Genomic DNA, 26,412 nt, shown 5'->3' with positions numbered 1-26,412 from the left:
CAGACAGCTTTTGATGGGTTCAGCTCAGGATTTGTCATCTCACTGGGGCTTTTGCTAGAAAACAAAGCTGTAATGCCCACAGGAATGTTGACAGATTCGATTTTTAATTATGGACTAATGTGATGGTCCAGTGGACGCAAATGATTTACACTACTTCTGTCTTGGAGTTCCAGTTTCTGTAAAACTTGAAATAAAACTAGCTGGCAAGAAGCATGTTTTAACTTCTCATGTTAATGTACAGTTAACTTTGTTAGATTTACTTTTCAAGTGGTGAGCAATTTGTTTGGTGTAAGCATCAGAACATCACACAGTGAATTTGGATTATTTTCAATGGAAATGACAGTACTTTCTCAAGAAGCCTGCTATGCAGATATAATGACTAAAATTTTGATTAAGAGATTTCAGAATTATGGAAATTACTTTGTAGTGAAGAACTTTTTTCCTAAAATGAAAATGTTGAGAAAATTTAATTCTAATATACATTTGCAAGCAAGTTAGATGTGAATACCAAATAAAACAGCAATAACAATGATATTGCCACTCTGCATGTTATTGCCAAGTTAGGAAATGCTATTTGTATTTGCACATTTCTGTAAATTGGGCATTCTTCCTTTCTACTTTTCAATAAGGAGAATAAAATATTGCATTTCATCTGCTTCCAAAATCTCTTGCAAAGATGTTACTGAAGGGGAACGCAAATCACTCTGGATTCATATCTCAGTTCCTAGAACTGGTCTATCTGTAGAGTTACCTGCATTTATTATTTAAGAAAGTAGTGTCAGTTTAACTAAAGGCGTTTTTTAGACTATATATGGTTTCCCTATGCATGCAAATAACAAAAATACTTATTCTGTGTTAGCCTTCTGTGTTTATTCACCTTAAGGACATATGAGCACATAAACAAATTACTGTAAAGTAAGCTGGTGTGTACATTTACAGTGCATGAGCTGAACTCTGCTATTAGGAATGTAATGGCAGGTACTGAAATTACCAGCACCGATGTGATGAATAGTCAGATTGTGGTCTGTTTTGCAGTGCTTTGTTCATGTATCATTACCTAAGACAAGCCCTTTTAGACAAATCTGCAAGTGGACCAAGTTAAAAGTCTAATGAGGGGCACTCTGGCAGCTGGTTTACAAGGACTGCTAACAATGTGGTATCAGACCACATATGTTTATTTAATATACTAAATTTAAATACCTTGTTTCCTATACAAAGTGATGTCTATCCTATGAAGACAAGTAAGAGGATTCACATAGGTATATAACCCACCTTGTTACACATGCTGCCTTAGCACCTTCTGGTGATTTTCTCACTTTCTTGCAGTTCTCTGCAGCTGTAGTGCAGAAGAAGTTGAGGCTTACCCAGTGTGTCTGACTGGGAAAAATTTATATCTGTTTCCCAGTTGTTTGTGCTGTAGACTGTCCCTTAGATAAACCAAAACAAATGTCTTTGTGGATGTGCATATTTCAATTTAAGTAGTGGTCTTTCATTTGCAAGATAAATGCTTAAATTAAACCAAAACAAGCAGTTTTAGTATTAAACTTTATTTAGAGAAGGCTTCCATGGATTTAATTGAATTGGATTAGATTTACATTTTCTTTAAAACAGTGCATTTTTCATATGTAGGAAAAGTCATAAAAACAATTTAAATTACCTTCATTAAATCAGTGCAAATAGTGGGCCCTAAATTTTTATGCCTGCTTGTACACATGGATTTAGACTAATGCTCTTGAGTTGAGCTAGGTAATTAATTGAACTGCTTCATTTAAACTCTTGCAGGTATAAGACAAACCAAGAATAATACACCCAATCTATTTTCATTTGTGATATGAAATTGTGTCAAATATATGGCACCATCTGTCTATATTTCTTTGTCAGTATTTAAAAGAAAAATTAAAAAAAAAATCTGAAATAGATGTTTATAATACACTTTATTAAAGATGTTAAGAAAGTCACTGCATCTAGCAGACTCTTGGACCTGGGGATTGCTCCTTCGTAGCTTTTGATGCCCAGCCCAGTGCATTTTGAGACCCAGGAGGTATCTCTGTCTCAGTCCGGTGGATGTGACTGCTGCTGTTACAACGTGCAGGTTGGCCCAGGAGTGAGGCTTAGCATGTATCCTAAAGAGGTGCACGCATAATCTAAGAGGACACTAACATGGCCACCCACACAGACTACCACTGACAGAGCATGGCATTTGTGGCATCCGCATGTTATACTCGCATAAAAGATGAGTACTGGTAGCCAGGTCTTGTTCATCCTCCTCATGTTTGTGGCCAAATACGTGCATGCACTTACACTCTCTTCTCCCAGGCAACCCTCACACTGAGGAATCTTTCAAAAATTAACATACTTAATTACCTAATACCTGTGCTTGGACCCTGGACCCCTTATCCAGGCATCAGCTTAAACCTTGGGTCTTCCCAGATGCAGGTCTCCTACTCACCATCCTGTCCACCTTGAGGTTTGTTAATGAATTCCACGTACAGACATGCACTGAGGATTAAATTAACTGGGAAAAATAAACACAGGTAGGTCTTCCCATTCGTTGACATATAGACCTAGGGCCCTGTGACATTCTTTTTTCTCCACTTGCTGCAACCTGCAGCTCCATTCTCCGGTTGCTGTCACTCTGACCTTGCAACATGCATCCCACTCTCTCCAGTTACTGTCAACACAGACCTCTCTTGCATGCCGGTCTCTCCAGTTGCTGGCACCTAGACCTGCAGGCTCTGTGATCCATGGCTTCTCCAGTTGCTGATGTTTACACCATGCAGCACTCACACATGGGATAATGAGTGAGATTAGACACAAGAAATAGTAAAGAAAAGGATTTAATAAAAAGAGAGTGACAGACTGTTGAGTGGGTGCAGGGCTCAGGAAAGCAAGCATATTGACAGGCAACCTGTTTACATGCAGCCAGGCCCTTTTAACCCACCTGATCTCCATTTTTTCCTTGCTTGTTCCTCCCCAGTCCTCCCTGATTTTTTCCTTTTTCTGCCTTTAGCCCTTCCCCTAAAATCCAATTGTAAGTTTTACATAAAGTCAGAGGCCCCTTCAGCTGTCCCATAGATCTATTTTCACAGTTCTAGAGGTTCCCTCAAATATCTCATAATATTCATGATGATCGTGTTTCCCCGTTCTTATCAGCAATGACATTCAGGTTGACTCTCTAGAGATGTATATGAGCAGATCCTTTATCGACCCATCAATCAGGAGCTGAAGAGTTCTGATCTTTGTTATTGTCTGTCTATGTGTTTAATTTATCAATTTCCCGGTTTGATATTTCTTTTGTACTGAATAGTCCTTAACCAGATAACTTGACAAAGAAGATGCTTTCACATTGTGCATAACCCCACATGTCAGAGTAGGGAAGGATTAATTAAATGAATGATATATCTTGGCAGGGTGAGCTCTATTTAAAATATGAGTGACTCTCTTCAGTGCGAACTTTAAAAGGTGCTGTAGAGATTGAGAAGTAAGTCACTGCATGGGTTTCTATTATCTGGACTGTTAAAACTAAGCAAGAAACCCTTTCTGTCAGTATTTACATCTACTTTTGCAAGGTAAAAGCCCTGCAAATTGCTAGGTGAAATGAATAATACTGAAGAATGAAGTAGTCTTTCAAAAGATGAAAGGAATATTGAAAATAATTTAGAAACCTAAAAATATTTTTATAGCATAAATTAACAGGTTGATTAGTTATGGGTAGTGAGAAAGATGCTAATATTAGAAAACTCTTCTCTTTGGCAACTGAAGCTGTTAGTGTTCTCCTTTACCATGAAGATATTTTGCATTTTTTTCTACTCTTCCTTTTTTTTCTTCTTTTTTTAAATTTACTAGATGCCTTTTTTAGCAGAGGTGGTCTCTCAAGTTATATCTGTTAATACAGGTATAATACATATTAAAAATGTGCTATATACAAAACTAAGAAACCAGAAATAGTGGAAAAAACAAATTATGAAATACAATGTCAAGCCCCATCAAAACATCCATAACCTTAAAGGAAATTAACAGAACTGTGTCAAGTAGGCCTGTATTTTCAGAAAACAAACAAACAAAAAAGTATTTTGCAAAACATTTTTAGTTTGGACTGGTGGACAGTAGTCTGTTTTAATTTTGTTTTAATTCTTGGGTGATTTTCTCCCCTTTAGTGCAAGGAAAAGATTTTCTCTCTCAAGTACAAATGATGCAGGATTAAAATAATTAATTTTATTTATTGTAGAAGTAGTTCCCAGCTTGACTTCATTTTTGCACATTTATTTGATTCAGCAAGTAGATTTCATTTTTGATTTGTTCTTGAAACGTCAGTTATATAACTGGAGATATACCACGTATTTAATGGTTAGTTTGGGGATTGGATGCAGGCATTTATTGTTTTTTGGTGGTGGTGGTGTTGTTTTTTAAATCTGATTTCAGTTCAGTACATTATGAAAAATATCCTGGTTTGTTCTGCATTTAGGAATATGCATGTGTTTTGAATATAAAATAATCCATGTAACCTCTGATGGGGAATTCCCCTTGCCCTTTTGCTTTGTAAACAATACAAATGTAATTAACAGTGCTTCAAGAAAAGGCTCTATTCAAATCTGATTATTCAGTAGAAGCTAAGAACAAGTTAATCTGTTAAAATTTTGTTTTAATGAAATACAACAGAGCAGTGCATTACAGGGAATATGTTTTTATAAATCTGCAAGGTTAAGACATTTTGCTGGTCTGTTCATCAAGATGCTGAAAAAGCTAAACAAATAGAAGCTTTGTTTGGTGTGTTTAAGATTCTAGTGTTGTTGGAAGGTTAAACATTTATATGAATTATGCATTTGAAAGGGTGTGTGTATAAAGAATTCCTAAAGATAGGATTCAGGTATGGTGTAACTTGAGTTTTCAAAGTGCTTGCATAAACTGATGTGGAAAGAAATGAGTATTTTATTTTGCTGTACCACCAAACTACACTTTTATACCATGATATTAATGGGGAGCGCATCAATATCTAGAATTTGAAGTTAGTCTTCTAACAGCTTTAACATTTGTTTTCCTCACTGTAAAGCCAGTCAATTAGCCTGTGTGAACAGAATCCAACATGTATTAGGGTACTACCTGATATTCTGGAGGACTTTAAATTGTTGACCTTGAGGACAGCTAATTTAAAATGATTAGGGACTAAAAGTGCATCCTTTGATACAAGCTCTGTGAGTTTTTAAAGTCTGAGCTCCGGTGGAATCTTATATTTCTTTAGTAATTGATTTTTGTACCAGAGCCTTTGGATATCAAAACTGTATTTTTCAACCATTTTTAACTCATTAGTTTCCTATGAAAGGAAAGTCTATGAAAATCCAATTGCAAACTTTTTACAGCCATATTACAGTTACATGTTTTGATTTTATTCCTTCTGTATCATTTAAATGTTGGAGGCTGTGCAACTACTTGTTTATAATTAGATCAATGTTGTTCTCTGGACCAATAATAGATTTCAGATGACACATAATCGTCCATTTCTTCTGTCTTCAACATGTGAGATTTTACATTCTGGACTATATGGTGAGATGTACCTTCTTGTGGTCATGTGAGAAAAGCTTCCAATTTGGTGACATGCAGAGGAGAGGGTCTATACTTTTACTCTCTGGATGGAGAATGCATCATCCTGCTGGGTTCTTTTAATCATAAAGTTCTGTTAGGAGTTGGACTGTTCTGGAGCAACAAGGTAAAATACCCCCTCATCTTGGAGATCTAAGTGAAGACATTGATCTGTGATTGCAAATCACTCTGTAGCATTTTTTTTGCTGATGTGGTCAAAAATAAGAGAGGCATGGTGATGAATGCAGTGCAAATGTAGAGTGCTGTAGCTCGGTCTCAGTCCGTACTCCACTGTTGAGTAAGCCTTTCACACAACCTGATTTCCTAGCACCTTGTGGTGGTTTTACCCTTCTGAGCAGTTGAACTTCAATATCTCTGCTTTCTCACTCTCCTTCCTCAAAGGAAAAGGGGAGAAAATACAATGGAAAAGGACTCTAGGGTTGAGATTAGGACAGGGAGATCACCCACCAATTATTGTCATGGACAAAACAGACTCAGCATAGGGAGATTAATGTAGTTCGTTGCCTATCACTAGCAGACTAGAACAGCGAGAAACTAAAAGCGAACTAAAAACACCTTCCCCCCATCCACCCTCTTCTGCCTCCTCCCCTGAGCGGTGCAGAGGAACAGGGGGCTGCAGTCAGTCTATAGCACTTCATCTCCGCCGCTCCCTCACGGTCACTCTCTTCCCCTGCTCCACGTGGGGTCCCTCCCACGGGATGCCATCCCTCCCAAACTGATCCTGCGTGGGCTGCCCACAGGCAGCAGCTCTTCAAGAACTGCTCCCACATGGCTCCGTACCACGGGGTCCATCCCCCAGGTGCAAACTGCTCCAGCACGGGTCCCCCACGGGCAGCAGCTCCCCCCAGACCCCCTGCTCCTGCGCGGGCTCCTCTCCACGGGCTGCAGCTCCGGCCCGGGGCCTGCTCCTGCGGGGGCTCTCCATGGGCCGCAGCCTCCTCCAGGCCACATCCACCTGCTCCACTGGGGGCTCCTCCGTGGGCTGCAGTGTACATACCTGACTTTCCATCAATTCACTGTGAATTCAAGCAATTTAGTTAAAGCTGGCAGCACAGTTAGAATTGACAGCTACTCCGAATTTTCCACCTAAATCGTAGAGAGGCTGATGTACTTCATTCGGATGATGCTGATGGGTGTAATAATCTGGAAAAGACAACTTCAGGTGATAAATGGCCACTTTGCTTCTGAATGAAATCAGCAATGTAAAGGTCAATTGTGTTTTTGAATTTTTGCGTGTGGACTTTACATCATTAGTTGATTGGCCTTTAATTCAAGAACATGTTTTATGAGAGATGACCTAAATCTTTCCAGAATTGTAAAAAATAGTTTGAGTATTTTGAATTTTCAGGGAAGTATGAATATAAAAAGGAAAATATTTGTTCCAGCTGTCAAATCCTCAACTTGAAAGGAGCACCTGTTGTAAGGTATCATAAATGGAGTCATAAAAGGCATTAAAGTTGACGATGTGTTTTGGTTCACGAGTTACATTAGTTACATATATATGTGTGTGTGTGTATTAGTTGGGCTAGTTTTACTTGCTGGTCTTCTGTTGTCTTTGTACATACTTGAATTGTGGAAGCTTGAGAAATTTAATCTTTAGTTTAATAATCACTAGAGTTCTAGGAAGTCATTTTGCTTTGTTTTATTTTGTGGGTAGCATTTAAGTTCACTTTCTATTAAGTGATTGTGTTTTCAGATTTCTGTAGCTTCCAGTTTTCAACTCTTCCAACTGGAATATTCTATCTGCCTCAAGCTGTCTTTTTCCTCCCTCCCTCCCTCCCGCCTTCCTTCTTTCCTTCCTTCCCTCCTTCCTTCCTTCCCTCCTTCCTTCCTTCCCTCCCTCCCTCCCTCCCTCCCACCTTCCTTCCCTCCTCCCTTGCTCCCTTCCTTTTTAAGGGCTTTGATAAAAATGCTTCAACCATTCCTATGTGAGCTTAGAGATGCAATATCGTTATGACCTGATGAAACTTTGTTTCTTCTAAGCATACAGTTAAGAATCTCAAGAATCATTATGTTTTGGATATTAAATACTGTGGGAGTTATTTATTTTAGCACTGCTGGAGGACAAAACCACCCATATTTTTTTCAAGCCTTTGAAAAATATTCATGTTTACTTTCTCCATATGGAATTTTTAGAGTTCAGCTAAGTTCTCTGAAGTTGTATGTGCAAAAGCATTTATCATCATACATCCCTAGGCCGAGAGGAGCTGAGCTAGGCTTTTCTTGTTGCTTGAATCTGTTGTGGCACCAGGCACCAGAACTGAAAGCAATGTCTGCTCAGCTGTCTCCTAATTTCTAAATGCTCAGCTTTTCAACTTTAAAACTACTTTTTTAATGTAGATTTTTATGTGACAATCTGCATGTTTTCAGAAAAATTGTCATGCTGGTAACGTGTTCCTTAGTGATGAATGATTCATACCTGACTAAAAATTGCACCTCCACCTCCTTTTATCAGGGCTGCCTCTGCTGTAGTTAATTTACAAGCGTTGGCACTTTTAAGCCATCCACTTTGGCTTATGGCATCCTTAGGTTGAATTTCCACTGTGGACTGCAGCAGCTGCAATTTCTAGGGCTTTGGCTCTCTGGATTAAAGGATTAGAAAGAGAGCTTGCACCTATTTAGAGCAGCTGAGGGGTACTAAGCCCAGCTACATGAGGTGAAGAAAGATTGAACTGAAATTTAATCAGTGCCACTCTGAAGACAAACGGAAAAGCACTTCTTTAAAAGTTTTCTACACAGAGAAAAGGTGCTCCTACAGATTGTGCATTGTGTAAGGCCAATTGGTACCCAGAACAACTGGTGTGAAGATTTCTTAATGAAAGTTTAATACTAGCTGAATCACTTCACTACTCCCTCCTAGTCTTAACTTCCCTGCTCTTGAAATCCTTTCCCGACTTAATACAATAGTGCTTTGTCAAAGATACAGTGTTCATGATCCCGAAGGAAAATCAACATCACCTTTTACTACTTTGTTCTTTTGTTACAAAGTAGTCAGTATTACTACTCTTTTGGTTGAAATTAATCAGTAGTTGTTCACCTTGGTGTTTCCAATCTATTGGCTATAGAGCATTGTATGCAGATTTACATAGTTTTTCTTTTTGCTTTAAAGTCGTAATTAACGTTTCAGGTTGTAAGACTTGAGTTTCTTTTATGGATTCCCAAATTTCTAATTCTTTACTTGTTTTTTCTCTGTCTATACTTAAAAATGCTCAGTCAGTGTTATAGTTGCAAATTCATGAATTAAAAATATTGTTATAGTTGATTGTCTTCTCTGACTGCTTGTGTATATGTACTGGCAGAGGGTTGGGCACATGAAATGCAGTTCTGCTCAGCTTTTTATGTCACCTTCTTCACTCTGTGTAAAGTAAATAAAGCGTGAGCTTTATGAATGCAAAGGCAGTGCAGGAGGAGGTGCATTGGGGTCAGGAAGGGAAGGGGTAGGGCTCACTTACAGCCTGTACTGCTTTAACACAAAGCCTTACCCTAGGTGTTGGGACTGCTGTATCAGTTCTGCATGATATTTTGTTTTTAAAACAGTGCTTGCCTTCTTTCTTTATTCCTGTGCATTGCCAGGAAATGACAATGGTACAATTAAGGCACAAAGCAGAGAGGGGTTAGCAAATCATGAACTGTTTTTAATTTGCCTCATTAAGCTGCTGTTAACTGCTTAAAGCCATCTGTTTAAAAATAATTTACACATCTTAAGTTTGCTCTAGAGAGCAGGTAGACCTTCATTAGAGCAGGTTTTCTTATTAGTGTTATCTTTAGGAGTCTTTAAGTTGTTGTGGAAAATATCTTACTGCTTACTGAACCAAACTTTCACTGTAAACAAAAGGAGATGAATTGTTCTTAACTTGGAGTCTGCTGTCGTAACTGTATTCTTGGGAACCACTGCGGTTCATTTAGAAAATGTCTGGCTCAGAAGGAAGTTATTTACAGCCATTAGGTAGATCTGGGTGTTAGAAAGAAGAATGAGCTGAATAGATGCCTAGTGTCTGTATTATTTACTTTAGACTAAGACTACCATTCCAAGAATTAATCCAGAAAAGGAATAACAGACAGTGCCTCAGAGGTAACTGAGGAGGGGAGGCCGTGCAGTCTTAGTCCTGGAAAGCTATTTGAGGAGAAACAACTTTATTTGTCTACCCAGATTTATAAAGAAATAATGTCATTTACAACGAACAAATCATACAAGAGCCACTGACTCTCCCTCCTATCCCAAGCTCAAATTGTTTGTCATTTCAGAAGGATACCATGCACTGTCTTTTCTGACCTGCCATGTGTTTCTGTGGTTTGCTGTGAAATGATTGTCCTTGTTCTCTTCAGAGGAGGGTGCTTCAGCAGTGAGCTAATTGATTGCTGATCTGAATAAAATCATTTGGAGTGAAACTTGCCTTAGAAGTACTAGATGATGTGAGAATTTAAAGGTCTTCCACTCAGTCTGTAGGAAAGAGGTGAATGTGATTTTTGGATTATTAGCTGAGACACAAATAATACTTGATTAAATATATGTCTTTTATAGGTAAATGCAAAGCTCATTAAAATACTGCTATGAAATTGAGTGGTTTTTTCTTTTTTTTCTTTTTTTTCAATTGCATGCTGTTTATTAAGAAGGAAAATGCCAATATTTTTCAGGATGTAAATCTTTTGAAATGGGCAAAAATGTTGCTATGCCCTGTAAATATTTTTGTACTTCTATTAAGATTTTATTTAGCTTTAACTGGCAAGGAGGAAGCCTGCAAACAGACTGACTGTGCAGGTTTGCACATACCTGCAGGTGTATAATAAACAAGGAAAAATGCAGTGCTTTTTGTAATTGCTTTTGGTTGCAATTGTTGAAGGTATCCTTTGCAACTGCAGTTACTATGCCTTTTAATTTAAAATAAGACTTTCCAAGGATTCCTTGACTGGAATCCTTTCATGTTTGAAAAAAATCACAAAGGCCTACTCTTAATAAAGTATAATAAAATAAAAAGAAATAAAAAGGAGGGGAGCAGAGGAAGGAATGAAAAAATACCTTAATATGTCTTCCATTGGAAGGAAGTAATGTTCTAAAAATATGTAGTTGTCATTGAATAGAATATGTGGCTTCTGCCATACTGGATATGCCCTCATACTTCTGTTCTCTTTGCTATATTTGTCTTTATCTGCAAAGAAATTTCCTTCAGGAAATAGTGAAACTATTCCTAACTCAGGAAACTGTGAAATAGTTTTTCACAGTAAAAACTTTTAAATGCTATGCAACTGATTAAATAATTCTTATAGATCTGATTAGTGAAAAATCAATTTCCAAATTTGCAAAATACTTATAAACATTTTAAACATAATACCTTCACAACTGTCTAAAGAGTAGCTAGTGCCAGGACCCTATTACAAACTATTATTCAAATCATGAACTGTCCTTTTTCATTCTCTGGATTGACATGCAAGGTTGGGGTTGATTTAAAAAAAAAAAAAAAACCAAACACACAAACAACAACAAAAAAAACACTTCAAAATATTCTATGCATAAGACATTTTTGAGTAAAACATTCTGAGCTGAGCTGAATTAAATCTCTGAATCCATCTGACCTGTTTCTCAAACAGCAGGAGAATATGATAACCAACATAGACCTTATGATGATAAGTTGGGGTAGGGAGCTGTGTTTATAGGAGAGAAAGGTGTGTGATGACCCAAATCTACAATTTTCACCATTTATGGATTCATTAAGGGATTTTGAAAAATACTTTTTGGCATTTCCATGCTAAGTAAGAGCAAGTTGTTGAAGTCCCAACAAAAAGTTGTTTGATTTTCAACCATTTCTAGTTAGAGTCCTTACACAAACTGCAGTGAATTCTGCTTAAGCAACATCCTCTGACCCTAGAAGACAACCTGAGGAAGATATTGCCAGGGCTGCAGGTAATGCAGCAGTAGATGTTGGAAATCTTGCTGTGCTTAAACCTTAGCTCAGCTGCTGTGGTTGCTTCCTTCTTAGTCCCAACCTTATTCTGCTGTTTTTTGCAGATGGGAGAGGTCAGGTAAATATCGACAGCTGTATCTGCATACAGCAAGTTTCCTTGAAATACTGCTTCCCTCCTGTGTGAAAGGTTTCCTGTGCTTTCCTCCTGCCCGTGATGTCGTGTCATGTGTGACCACCAAATATATTTCATTTCACCATTTCCTGCTGCTGAAGAAATGGCACAGAATCAGTTTGCCCCTTCTGACAGGTCTTTCCTGTGGTCCATCTGTGAAGGGCATCAGCTGGGGAGTGGCAGCACAGTGTTTAATGAATGAGGAGCCTTGAAAACTGCTCGTATATCAGAGTTGGTGTGAGGTATGCAAAATGGCAATAAACAAAACAATACCGCAGAGAGCTGTGAGGCCCTCAGAACCTCTTAGCCTTACCATGTTTGCATCCCACTGGTTGAGTGGGAGGAAAATCTGCATCTGAGAGTCTTGCACAGCTCTGTTCTCTGAACACACGAAGAAGGTGCAAAAAAGGCTGCCTTGGAGGTGGCTCTGTGCTGTGTCCTGATGTGACTTGCTTCCGTATTCCTTGTACTTTCATCTGAGACAAGAAGGAATGTGGAGGAGGAGAAAAGCTGCTGACAGGACACAAAGACAGTTCTCAAATGACTGTCTGAAGAAGCAGAGGTGAAACAGGGAGTGTTTCTGATAATTGACTTTGGAAATTCACCTGTACATGGATTTTTTATTTTAAGAAATAAATCTTTCCCGCTCATCTCCCTGCTCTTGCATGCCCTGAACCCAGCTGGAGCTTCTACAAGAGGAACGTTGCTCAGAGACGTTCAGCAGCCCTGTCCTGGCTGGGGACTGAGTGCATCTGTGAAGGAAACCTGGTGGAGTAGCAATGCTGGCAGCAGTCTCTAAAGTGATGGAACTCAACTGAAGAGGAGGCAGCGGCTTAACAGAAGTCGTTTTAAGCTATATCTCTTGTGAAGACAGTCCTTGAGTAGTGCTGACGTGAGCTGTAACTTTGAAGTCTTGGGATGATTTATTTTTTTCTGAAAACCGCAGACCCTTAGTTCTCATGTCAATGTAAGAATATAATTGTTCTTTGAAGATGTAATTTCTAGTCTTTGCATTTGCGGAAGAAAATGGCCTGAATGCCCTCTTACAGCTTAGAACTAGATAGCATATAAAAGTTCACTGCCTGTAGTTAAATCACTGAATAGCTGGGTGTGAAAAGGCTCTCAGAGATACTGAGATGTAAGAAAAGGGTATGAAATGATTTCCACCAAACTCAGAACCTGAAGACAAATGGGGAAGCTAAAGGCTTTCCATTTGTTTCTACATATGCCCTTCTAGGGCATGACAGTGCTTTACAAGAAGAAGGACCAGAAGGAGAGTTCTACCTTTTGTTCTACACCTTTATCCCAGACAGGCTGCAGGTAATACCACCTTTCTGAGGAACATTAAAAAAGGAAATATTGTTTGTTTCTTTCTTTCTTTCACCCAGTAAAAGGGAAGCTGTGTGACTATATCACAACTGTGCTTAGGGCACTGAATTTCTGTAATTGTGACCATATTGCTCTTAAACATTTCCTTACCCTATATTGAGCAGACTGACTGCTCTGGTGCCAGCATTCTGGGGGTTGTAATACTGAGAATAAAGAAGTTATGCACTTTTCTGGTTGGAACTGTGTATTAAATCTTGGAGGTAATATTACTTTTTGAATGAAGGGTGTACTGAGGGAGTGCTTGTCATGGCTGGAACAGGAGGTCTAAAACTGAGTCAGGTCATCAGTAGGCTTTGTGTGATGATATGTGATAGTCACCCAGACAGCAAACATAGGTGCTTCTTATGTCTGTCAGCACAGAATAGTGATGACAGTACTTGTGAAAGGCTACCTCTGCAAGACAAAAGATGGCAAAAAGGAAATCTGTGCATTAGGAGGTCTGGGTTATGTGGGGATGGATTGTAGTAGTCAAGCAGTCTGGCTACGGCACACGATGTGGCTGCTCAGGCATGGTGGAACAGAGCAGGGCTTGCGTTGTATACTATTTACTTCCCTTTCAACTGCAGGAATTTAAAGAAGAACATTTACTCTTGAGAAATTCATTAGTATGTTAAGTAAATGTCCTGTTGGAAATAAAAATCTCCTGGAAAAATTAGATTCCTTATAGTTGATGATGGTTTATAGCCAGCCACATGACCTAGTTGCATCCTGGATACTGAGCTTTTATGGTTTTTTGTACATATGCATGTATACACACACAACCCTAGTAGCAAAACAATTATGTTCTGTGGAATTAAGTAAAAACTTCAGTTAAATTAAATTTGTGATATGAGGGATAGCCTGTGTAGAAAGGCAAGTAGTGAGCACGGAAAATTGCATTGTCTGCAGGGGCTATCCATGTCTATGAAATGAGTTCAGAGGGGATACAGTACAGCTTTGTCCTACTAAACAGGCTTAAAATACTTATAATTCTACAATGGTTTAACTTAAAAATGTAAGTTTATATTTTAAATTATATTTAAGGTGCTATTATGTAACTTCTTCAATTTTTCTTTTGCCTCTTTCCTTCCTGCAGATCATACATCCGTGGGCGGGCTGGGAGACAGTTTTTATGAATATTTATTGAAAGCCTGGCTTATGTCAGACAAGATGGACACAGAAGCAAGGAAAATGTACGACGATGCAATTGAGGTGATTATAATTCATTGAGTTTTCTTGTACAGTGGAATTTAAGCATATTTGATAATTGAAAAAAATCAGCAACACTTAGGACTTGTTTTGATTATGTAAGTTTTAAGAAATCAAGTGATGAATAAGACTAGCTTTCATTTTAAGTAGTTTAAAAAGTATTATTGTGAAATATATCTGATGCAGATTATTGCACTAAAAATATCATATCATCCAAAATGTTATAAAATAAAACTCCAAAGCATATTTTATTAGAAATAGCTCTAACAACTCTAAGATATGCAGAATGGCCAAATGATTTTTATCCAGTGTTCAGAAACATTTGAGGAGTTGAAGTCCTGAATTGTTTTAATCTTCAAATTATTTTCTCAAGTGTTTAATGCTATATTCAATATTCATCTTGTAAAATGTAATTCGTACCCATTCCTTGTTCTGTAGGTCTTTTGTAATATGATCTTGCTTCCTCTCACAATTCAAGTAGTGTCTGCCCAAGCAGACCAGTAAAGGCAGTCCAGTGGGATTTTTCAGGGGCCTTTTTGTGGTGACTCTAAGCTTTATGTCACCCAACTGTTATTTCTGAGTTTTCCCATACACAGCCATCTTTCATCAGACTCACTTGTACCCATATATACCCATGTGCCTAATCTACAGTTAAGAAGAGTAGAGAGTAATCAAGCTAGCTTTAGTCTAGTTAGCTATGATACCAACAGCAGCAGGGATTGTGTGATTTGTCCGCATGCAAATTCATATTTCATGTCAAACTTATTCTGTGCTTTGTGCATGCCATGTTTTTTTCAACACAAGCTTTCAAAGTTTTAGTGCAGGCAGTCTCCTGAACCAAAATCCTTGTTCTTGGAGTTCTGAAAATTCACATTTAAAAAATTTATATAATAAAATTCCAGTTCAAATTGTTTTGAAACTGTAATGTGTCTTATTTCTGACCTGAATTTGGCTAAACTTTGGCTTTCAGATACTTGATTTTTTCCCCTTATTTTAAAGGGCTATCAGCTATAATGTAGCTGGTTACTGACAAAGGTATGGTGGGCATGCACTTCCAAAACAGATATATGATTTCCTTTAATCTCACAACATAAGCAGGCTTTGAATTATTTCTCAAGCTCTTTCCTAAGTATTTTCCAGTGTTGTAAGTGTGTGGAGGCAAGAATTGGATATTTAGTTTCTGTAATGGTTCTGCTAATGTGTCATCACCTGATTTCTTCTCAGCTTCTTGTCTTTGCCCAGCCAAGAGCTGTGTTTGCACTCTTAACCTTTGTATGACACTGTCATCCATTTCCCAGTTGGTTTTACTCTGAAGTTGGTTATAGTATTTTTGATTTACTGCTTTCCTACTATTGTGATTTACATTCCCAATTCCTCGATGTGCAACCTTATACTTATCTCTGCTAAAACATGATTGTTCAGGTGAAACCCATTTTATCACTTGCTCTGAATGAATTTACAGTGCTGACTTTTCCTTTATCACTATCTATAGCTCCATCAATTTTTGCATCTTCTGCAATTTTTTTTAGCATTTCTTCTCTTGCAGATTATCAGTAGACATGCTGCCTACCATTGATTAAAATATCCTTGCAAAATATTGATGGGATGAAGATTATTCACAATTTTTTGTTGATCTGTTCTAGAAGGCCAGTTCTTAATCTGTTTCATATGTGCTGCCTTGATTTTGTTTAGGACTAATATTTTGTATGATACCAAGGATTATACTAATACTCCTAATGATATCAGCATGCAATTGTCAAACAAACGCTTATTTTTTTCAAGCTACATAACTAATTTTACATGGTTCTTTCATTAATCTTTTCAAATACTGTTACAGCATCAGCTGTTTCCCAGTCCTTTCAAACTTTGTTAGCTTTCCCGTGTTTGCTTAAGTCAACAGTCAACTTGCTTAAGTTCAAAGCAGTAGCTGAATTCTTTCAGTAGTCTTAGATGCAGTGTGTTGGGTCCTGTGGGGTTAAAAATGGTTTTTTAGCAGTTGACATGTGGTTACTCTTGAAATACTTTATTCTGACTCAAAGTTATTATGGTGGGCACTTGAAAATTAGAGAATATAAACTTTGATTCTCTGCACTGTAAGCCCCATCTCACAGATGTTTTGCATGGGCAAATCTCCATCTCTGGAGATACAGCAAAGCAAATTTGGTACTGGAGAAAAGGTTGGTGTGGACAGGAGGGAGAAGGAGCTGAGCTGCTTCTGCTTCTCATGTGATATGACCTGTAGTGCATCAGAATGTTTCCTTTTTGGCTTTCTCTCAGACAACAACACCCACGTGCATTTGAGTTTTTGTGAAACATACTGATTTACACATTTTGGAACATCCTTCTGGATCAGGGTTTGTGTTTATCCGACGTCCTACTTGACACTGAAAGATATGTGCAAAGAATCAGAGTAGGATTTATTTTACATAATTGCATATTGAATTTTAAATGAAAATCTCAAAATATTTTCAGAGCCCATTCCCTTACTGTTCTTTGATCGTTGCCCATATCACAGGTCTTCCTTCAGAGCTGACAATTTTAATTTGTTTTTCAAAATGTTGAGCAAAATCTTAATTGTCATTTATGCAAGCAGAAGGGTAAGAGTGTAAAATAGATTCTTCCTACTCATAGTACAGAGCTGGAAATGTTCTCAGCACCCACCAGACAAAAGGAAGGTATCTGTCCTGCCACACTTTACTCCCTTAGCTTATATAAAAGGGAAAGTAGAAGATATACCACCACACCCTCCCTCTCAAGTCTTGCAGTAGACAGTGGCATGCCATTCCTTGGAGATACTAAGAGGAAGAAGGATGACAGCACCTGTTTTTCGGATGTTCTGATTCCCAATCCATGGCATATACAGCCTTAGCTAGGTCACTACATACTTCATAAAAAGAGTGTGAACAAATTATGTTATCCACAACATCTGCATGCTCCTGAAAAACATCAGTGGAGTCTAGAGTCTTCTGCTGTAAAGTACAATTCATTTCAATGTCCTACTATGTAGATTCACAGCTGTGGTAAGAGCTGAAATATTGAAACTTTTTGAGATATTTTTTTTTCTGGTGATAAATGCTGAGGATGGGCTTCTTTGCATTCAGCATCATCAGGTGGATCTCCCACCCAGCCTGGTTTAAAGTGCCTTTTTTTCCTCCTCTCATTGGCTGGAGGTAGGGAAGTTTCCTTTTGATCTGTTTGCTCTGAGTGCTCTAATCTGTCAGACGTAGAAAACTGATCCATGCTCTTTGTTATTGCACAGCATTAGATAGCCAAAAGAATGATCCAACAGTGTTCAATTATCACAACATAGCAAATACTACTGCAAGACAGCTCAGAAAATGCAATTTTTATGTAATCATAGAATCACAGAAAGTATGAACATCAGAGACAACATTGTGTTCATATCTCAGACTATTGTTTCTGGAATTTAACTAAAGAAACTTCTTCCATCAGTTAATCTCACATCTCTGATGTGAAATAAGTTTTCTTTGGGAGCTTAAGAACACGTGTCCACTCTAGTGCATGTGTACTCATCATGGTCAAGCCGGATGCCGTTGCTTTACAGTACCTGTTGGACTGTTCTGTGGCCCCAGCCATCCAACCCAGGGTACAAATGTCAAATTTTTTCCAACCTTCTCAAGCTTTTCCTATCCACCAGGAGCAGTTCTCCCTGCAATGCCCAGGTGTTCTTTGTCAATAACTCTGAATATTAATTGTCCTTTTTATACAGTTAGCAATCAGTAAATTGTTGAATGATGCAGTATTTTAAGAGGATTGCATTTTTTTTTTTTGAGGATGCTTCCTTTGCTACTCTTTTACGATGGTACTTAATTATTTACTAGCTAACAGAACTTTATTTTCAGATTTCAAATACTACTTCAAATACTACATTCAAATACTCTATACACGAGACAGTGATGTTCAAGTTCAGAACAGACTCTGTTCAGAAGAGGGGTACATGGCAGCTAGATGATGTTCTTCAGTCAAATTCAGAGAGCAAGTCTGGCTCTCCACAGTAATTGTGTTCCCCTGAAAATGCACCTGCAACCATTTCCTCCTCAACAGTTACAAAATTGCTGAAAGATCAATTCAAAAAATTTTTGGAAAAAAAGTGTTCCTCCAGTAAATAAGTAATCCAAACCCTTTTAAGCCTTCATGTTACTCATAGCAAAAAGGGGCTACCTATAAAAAGAACTCCAAGTTTTATGTACCATATAGTCAAAAAAATCCCATCGATTTTGTCCAAGATAACTGAATCAATGGAGCTAATACTATATTTTAGTATCACCTTCAGTGGCATAATTTTCAGCAGCTCCAATCTTTCCTATAGCAGTGCTTTCAAGACAAATGAGGCTTGTATATTTAACTACATCAGGCGTCCCAGCAGTAGAAGCCACAGTATTGTAGCAGTCCTCAATACCAATTTGAATGATTGTTACACAACCACTCTGGCAGCTGTCTAAGATTTAGTAGTTTCTGCTCTGTCAGTTATTTCTGCATTCTTTTCACTAGATCCTGCCACAAGCACACACTTCAGATCTGTCAGTGGTATTAGTGAAGAAGTGGAGCCAATGGGAATGCAGATCAGCGCTTGTCTTTCATTACTTTGAGAATACATGGGCTCAACAGATGATGGTAGCGAACTTTACCATCTAAACGATGGTTAGTCTCAGTCCTGAGGACAAGTAAGGAGCAGGGCCCGACTGATAACAGTAGTCATCTCCGTGCAATTCACTGGATTGGCTTTTACCTAATGCATTCGCTTTGACCGTGTGGGGACTACAAGATCTGCACTGGTTGTATGGCTGAGGTGTAGATTCCCATCATTATAATCATTCAGAAAAGTTGCTGCGAGCACTGCAGCATCTCAAGTCAAGAAGATATCAGAAAACAAAGTACACATACAACTATTTCCAATTAGTATTTGTATTATCACCTTCCCCAGGCTCCTAATCCTAAGAATTCTGTTTTTGTTTTTTGTTTTTTTTTTTCTGATAATAATTTCAATAATTCTGTTGTGCTTTTGTGTGTTTTGTTGTTGCTGCTTTTTTAGTTTGTTTTTTTTTTCTTTTTTTTTTGGTTTTGGTTTTGGTTTTTGTTTTTCCATTGGGGTACTGTTGAAGAAAAATTTAGAAGACTGTCAGATGCTATTTCAGAATGTGGATGGAGGACTGCTGTCAAATTTTGCTGGGTTCAGTACAGCTGCTTTGACAGCCTTGTAGTACTTCAGCACTGTCTTTTTTTTTTTTTTTTAAATTTGGAATATCTACTGTCACAGCTATTTCACTGTTTAGTTTTATATCTGAATGATAAGTTGCAAACTATGTATATGTTACCATAGTCTGTATGGTAACAACCTGTATGGCTAGCACTGGGTAGATACCAATGATACAACTGTGTGAAGCAGACATGACCTCCGCATCCAAGATAATCACTGCAGTTGTGTGCAAGATCCTCTGTGCGGTATCAGGTCTCAGTATATCACATTTCAGTGCAAAATATAGTTGTGCACCTTTGGGGTATAATTTATTGTAGGCATCAGAAAAGTAGTGGAAAGGAGTAATAGGTCACTTCTGTAGTAGATCTTGGGGATGGGAAGGAGAGTAGTAAATGCCTTTTTAATGGCACTTTAATCCTTCAACTCTAATCAGCCTTGGAGTACTCTGACCAGTACTTTCATGCACTTTAAAGGAAGTTGTGAACCCAGCAGATAGTTATGTGTGGAAGTACAAAAGAAATTTCTGGAAAGAAGGTAGGAAAAATGTCTCCGTGCTAAAGAAGATAATTATAATGGACTCAAACTGTCATGTAACTAGAAAGTTGTTAGAAGAAAAAAGGTATAATGCTAAAGAGAGTAAGTGTGGGAAAGGAATTCGCAGGTGGCTTTGCGCTGTTTCACACATCCCTGAATTAGAGATAACAAGGAAATAAGTGGTAGAAACAAAAACTTGAGCAAGGTCGAGATAAATTAACTTGGCTACAGTGTTAAAGATGAGCTTTGAGCAGTGGCCAATTGCTGGCTGGCTTGAGGCGCGTGTCGGAGGGTCTCTAACCAACTGTATGACAGATTCAGGCGCGTGGACAGCACATGGGGCTACGGGGAAAGTATATGTAGTGGTGAAAATGGCAATAAAGGTCTCCTGTTCAAGAGCCATCAGGAGTCAGTGTCTTTCATCCCTTCAAGTAAGTACTGCAGTAGATGGTAGAGATTATCACCCTCTTTGAAAGAGGCTTAAGTAAATGCATTTTTCCATGTATTTTGCAAACTTTGGAAAGGTACTGTTCTTCAAACAGTACCAAAAGAGTACCATTTTATAAATCACAAGCAACAATATATATTGGTACAAATGTGCAAAGAAAAAACAGCTGTAACTTCATCTGTTAATAATAGTGCTTTTTGTGAACAACTATTCTAACCCTCACCCATTCTTTACCTGTGTGCAATCAGAAGGCCGCTGTGGAGAAGCTAAAAGGTGGCTGGAGCATTCCTGTCACTTTCTATTAAAGGCTGACTGAGAGTACAAGTGGTTCATTTACGTATATTGCTGACCAAAAGCATCCAATTTGGATGTGTTTTCTGAGTACACACAGACTGTACAGTAGAACATTTATTTACTTCTCAGAGTTAACAGGTAGACAAACAGCCATGTGAGACATAAAACGTGATGAATTCTCAGATAAAATTGCAGCGTCATCTGTGTTTTGACTTTCCTGTGGCTGGTCTCAATAGCATCGTTTAGCAGGTAGGGTATTTTTTAATGTTCATTGAAATTGTATTCTTACAGCTGTTCGTTCCTGTAGTGCTCAGAAGTGAGTTTGGCAGAAGAAAAAAATATTTACTTTTTGAAAACAGTATTTTATTCTTTAAAGAAGTGTTAGTATGTAAAATTTGCATTTAAAACAGTATTTGAAAGTTCTCTTAATCTTCTTGTAGGCCATAGAAAAACATCTCATCAGAAAGTCCAATGGAGGACTGACCTTCATTGGGGAGTGGAAGAATGGGCACCTTGAAAGAAAGATGGGCCATTTGACCTGTTTTGCAGGGGGAATGTTTGCCCTTGGAGCAGATGGTTCCCGAGATGACAAAGCTGGACATTACTTGCAGCTTGGAGCTGAAATTGCACATACTTGTCATGAATCATATGACAGAACAAGTAAGATGCATTGCTAATTTAGTTATTTCGGTAGTTGAAATACAGAAATTATTGAAGTTGTTTTTAAGAGTTGTTATGGACCTGTTCCTTGTCTAATATTGTTTTTAATACCAGTGTGATTTTCTTAACATCCATGTGTTTACTCTGATCTCCACCATGGTAAGTAAATGCAAAAAACAGACTTTTTATAGTTCCCTCCTGCATGTTTATCCATATCTTTGCATCAGTTGGCAAAGATATGTTATGTGGGTGCAGGGAGGAAAGAGTATGTGTGAACTCTTGTCCTCCCAGATATGTAGGGCAGTTTCTCATTTCATACATACCATTTTTACAGTTATGTAGGATAAGAAATTTGTAAGTGCCGTTTTTTTGGTTTTAGTAGTAGTAGATTATGGGTAAGTACAATTAAACGTGAGAGGATGGAGATTACTAAATTGGGAGGTGGACAAAGACCTGCCTAATGAGGAGGCAGTGTTACCATTGGGCTGGATATTTCTCAATTTAGTCTTTTGGACCAGGTTTTCTTTTGTCTTAAATAGTGACCTTGATGCATAAAGTTGGATTGTGCTGATTGTGCTTACTGTGGCCAAAAAGTCAAAAGAAACGGTTAAAACAGAAGAGTCTCAGAGTAAGGAAAGGGAGACCTTGGAGGACTGGACTGTCAGAAAGAAAAAGTTACTACAAAAAAGGCAGGAGCTTGTTCTGTAAACTGGAAGTTGAAAAATGCCAGTGCAGCCCTAGTCTGTATCAGGTAAAGAATTTTCAAGAGAGATAAGTGAATATTAACCCTGCCTTAGAAGACATGTATAATTTGTCATCCAGAATACTCTGTACAAATCTGAATTTTGAAGCAGAAAGAATGCAGAGAATGACCAACAGAATAATGAGAGTGACAGAGCTTTTATTTTACAGTAGGAAAATAAGAGATGTTGGCCTGCCTATATGAGAAAAATAATGACCAAGAAGGAAATACATTTGTTGTCATATCAAGGGATAAACACTGAAAAGAAATAGAGCTATTTTAAGACACAAGCAACACAGTTATACCAAGAGCAAGAACTGTATGCTCACCATGGATGAATGTAGGCTAGAAATTGTAAATGGCCTTGTGGGTCCATCACAGAAGCTTCTGAAATACCTTGCTAGCAGAAGTAAAGGGGAACTAAAACTCCAAGCAGTTTTAAGATGTGAATTCATGTATTTATTCACAAGGATTATATAGTGTCATTGTATCATCACTTTTAATTTTAAAAAATTCAATTTGGTGGTTAGGAGAGATACTTTCATTGGTGTAGTAATAGCATAAAGAAAAAAAAAATAAGCCTACAGCCCATTGCACCTACGTGTCTTGCTGGGTCAAACAAAGTTTCAGTCTCAGTCCACAGGGTTCCATCTCTGCCTTATTACATAACACTGTTAGTTGGCAATTGCATAGTTTTTTCATAGGAGCAGATGTGGAGGAAGGATGAGACCCAATTTTGGACTTAAAAGGACTATTTACACTCATACGTGTGCTCAGTTCTGGTTGGTGATAGAGAACATCCTACCTATACAGAGAAGAGGACTTCTGTTTCTTGATTTCAAGGATGCCTTATTCCACATCTCAGTCAAAACAGATAACAGGAGATAGTTATGTTTTGTGGTAGACATAGACCAATTCCAGTTCAAAAGTCAGTTTCTTGACCTCTGTACAGATCTGATTTTTTTCACATGGAACCTGGCCACCACAGTAACCCAACTCAGGTAAAAGTGTTTTCTTTTATTACCCTTGGGGACTGATTATTCAAAAACAGTTTAATCATTTCCTTCAAGTTAGCTTTGGGCAGTTAAACTATGTTGATACCCTGCTATTTTTTGGGACCAAATCTGAAGTCACTTGCAGACCTACCCCTAGAGAAAAATTTGCTGTCCTATGCATGTTGCTTTCTCAAGTTGAGTCCAAGTCTTCTTGTCCAAATATAAGGTGGTCTGTCTACACGACAGCCTTCTCCTACATGGCTTGTTACAAGTTTTTGCTTAATCCTTCTAGATGTTACTACAACCTTTGTATTGTCTTTCCCACCAGATTGCATTCTCTTAGCACTTAAGTTACCCATTTCATCTCTCATGATGCTGTCTGCTCCACAGTGCTGATTAGTACAGAGGAGTTGGAAAGTCCTTGCAACTTTTCCTGTTGTATTTGCGTGGACATCATTTCCCAATGGCAATTAGGATCTCATGTAATCAATGATGGGCTTATGCAGGGGCTCAGTCACTCCGAAAATCTGATTCACCTGTCAAGGTTCTGCAGGAATACCTGTGGGAAGTCTTAAGACTCCTGAGTTGTAGCCTGGAAAATTGACTGGGGATATCCCGAGAAGCTCAGGCTCTTGCTATGGCTCTATGAAAATCCCTGTAGATTCTGTTGAAGCTGAGGATCGGTCTAGCAGTCCCTGTGGGATGCCTTTCTAATTCACCAGCTGGAGGAAGCTGATGGTCTTTGGAAGGTACAGCCATGATTCTGTTCTGCCTCTGAGTCAGTAATATTTCCCGAGTCCACATACTCTTGTGGTGTGTAATCCACACATGCCTCTGTTTCATACCTACTCTGCTTTTGTTCTGTAGCGTAAGCTATTGATAGATTATTGCTGCAGTCATCCTAAATCTCCCATCCTTTGACAAGAGATTTTGAGATTTTTCTGTAGTGAGGTATGCAGTTTGAAGAGAAGATAGTGAGAATTAAAGATGCAAGACATGCTTTGATCTGTCTGAGCATGTACTGGCACAGCACAAGGGGTCATAATGCTGTCAGTGGGCTTTGGTAAGGCTAAAATTTTCACTTATTCATGCTGCTAGGTTTGTCAAAGTTTAAGCTTGTGTGTGGACTGCACACCTTGAAGTATTCTGGTTACTGGGGATTAGTTCTGTTTTACATGCTTGCACCATTGAAAGACATGGCAAAGGCATAGAATAACTAGTAAAGTGGAAGCCATAAATGATAGTGAAAAAAAGATGTCCAGTGAAACAAAAAGAACAGAAATACCACTAAGAAATCAAACTGAATAATTGACTTTCCTAGGTATTTTAGAGGTTAAATTAATAAGCAAGATCATCTGTATAGGTGGCAGAAAGTGATGATTTACAGCACACTATTTTAGAAAAATATACCATCGCTTATACATAAGATTTTTCTCACCCATTGGCTGATTTTACATAAAGTATTGATTACACAGAGATTATTTTGTGATGAAGTTTCTTGCACATATATAAAGTTTATGACAAGACCTGCTCTCAGAATCTGGGTGTAGCAGTAGGTGTTCTTTTAAGTGTGACAACACCAATGCAGAATAAATCCAATGAATAAGATTTCAGCTGAGACATTGTTAAGATATGACCAGATGCTGTCTCTGTCCCAAGACTCACAGAAGGCAGCTAAACGTGGAATAATGATTACTTGTTTTTGTAAGAAGTATAAAATAACAATGTACCTTGATGGAATCATTCAGAAAGTCTCAAACAAAAATATCTTGAAGAACTTCTGTAGTCCCAAAGCTGGGACTGTAGCTCCCATCTCTGGGCCCGGCCATCCAGCCAGTTTTTAACCCAGCAAAGAGTGTGCCAGTCCAAGCCATAGGCTGCCAGCTTCTCCAGAAGACTGTGTCAAAGGCTTTGCTGAAGTCTAGGTAGACTATGTCAACAGCCTTTCTGTCATCCACCAGGCGGGTCACCAGGTCATAGAAGGAGATGAGGTTGGTTAGGCAGGACTTGCCTTCCATGAACCCACGCTGGCTGGTCCTGATCCCCTGGTTGTCTTGCACATGTTGTGTGATTGCACTCAAGATGATCTGTTCCATAATTTTCCCTGGCACTGAGGTCAGGTTGACAGGCCTGTAGTTCCCCGGATTCTCCTTATGACCCTTCTTATAGATGGGCGTCACATTAGCAAGTCTCTACTCATCTGGGACCTCTCTGTTTGACCACGACTGCTAATAGATGATAGAAAGCGGCTCAGCAATCGCGTCTGCCAGCTCCCCTCCCTCAGCACCCTTGGGTGGATCCCATCTGGCTCCATGGACTTGTGACAGTCCAGGTTGTAGCTGTGTAATTAAAAATGTGTGGAGCTGCAGCTTCGTAGTATGGAAAGTATTTCTAAAGGTACATCCTTTTTAAACAAATAGTCGCACGGATGCTGGCACAGTACTATTACATCTTCCTTTAAGGACAGAAATGGGAAATCTCTTAGTTCAGAGATTCATTTTCAGGTGTGACTAAGTTTACGTTGACTTATTTTGAAACCCTTTACTTGAGGATCGCATTATGAAGCACATCAGTTATGGTGGTTTGACAGCACTTCCCTAAACCAAGAGAGTTTGAATAAGATGCCAGTTATATGTGGTGGTGACACCTGTTTTTGTTCTAAGATCTTTTCCAGCTGTGCTGGGTGGGATCAAAGGACATTAAAACCTCTGGTGACCCTTTTTGTTTCTTTTGCTTATGAAGAACAAATGTCAGCCACTTTAATTTTATCCTATAGTTGAATGTATTAATGTGTTTATATTCTTAGTGATTCATTAGTTTTCAGGAGGATTACTCTACTCTTGTCAAGATAGGTATTTTTCTCACAGGAATTGGATAAATTATTCATAAGAAAAATTAAAGGCCTCAACAATAGGAAATATTTATGAGACTGCTTAAAGACAAGCTCGTTTCTGCTTCTCTCACATGCTTGGGATGTAGCAGACTCCTATCCACTCTTCCTGTAAAGATTTATAAGGAATACATTTCTTTCTCTCTCTTTTTTGTTTTTAAGAAAAAAAAAAAAAAACTTTTTTCTTTCCTCTGCAGCATTAAAGCTGGGTCCAGAAGCATTCAAATTTGACGGTGGTGTAGAGGCAGTGGCAGTGCGGCAGAACGAGAAGTACTACATCCTAAGACCAGAGGTGATTGAGACCTACTGGTATATGTGGAGATTCACCCACGATCCCAAGTACAGGCAGTGGGGCTGGGAGGCGACACAGGTAACTGTATTAAT

At 38.4% G+C, this 26,412-nt stretch overlaps 1 protein-coding gene across 2 annotated transcripts in view; it reads left to right on the top strand.

The window, feature by feature from the left end:
- Positions 1-26,412, top strand: part of MAN1A2 (mannosidase alpha class 1A member 2) — a 141,776-nt gene that overhangs the window by 99,888 nt on the left and 15,476 nt on the right. For both annotated transcript variants that reach the window (XM_080551393.1, XM_080551394.1), the window contains exons 9-11: positions 14,135-14,250; positions 21,182-21,401; positions 26,226-26,398. In XM_080551393.1, coding sequence (XP_080407519.1) covers positions 14,135-14,250; positions 21,182-21,401; positions 26,226-26,398 — 509 coding nt within the window. The remainder of the gene's footprint in view (positions 1-14,134; positions 14,251-21,181; positions 21,402-26,225; positions 26,399-26,412) is intronic.

This window comes from Anser brachyrhynchus (genome assembly GCF_964034855.1).
Source record: "Anser brachyrhynchus genome assembly, chromosome: 1".
Taxonomy (NCBI): Eukaryota; Metazoa; Chordata; class Aves; order Anseriformes; family Anatidae; genus Anser; species Anser brachyrhynchus.
The sequence above is the reverse complement of the archived record's forward strand: the minus strand, read 5'-3'. Positions and strand labels throughout refer to the sequence as shown.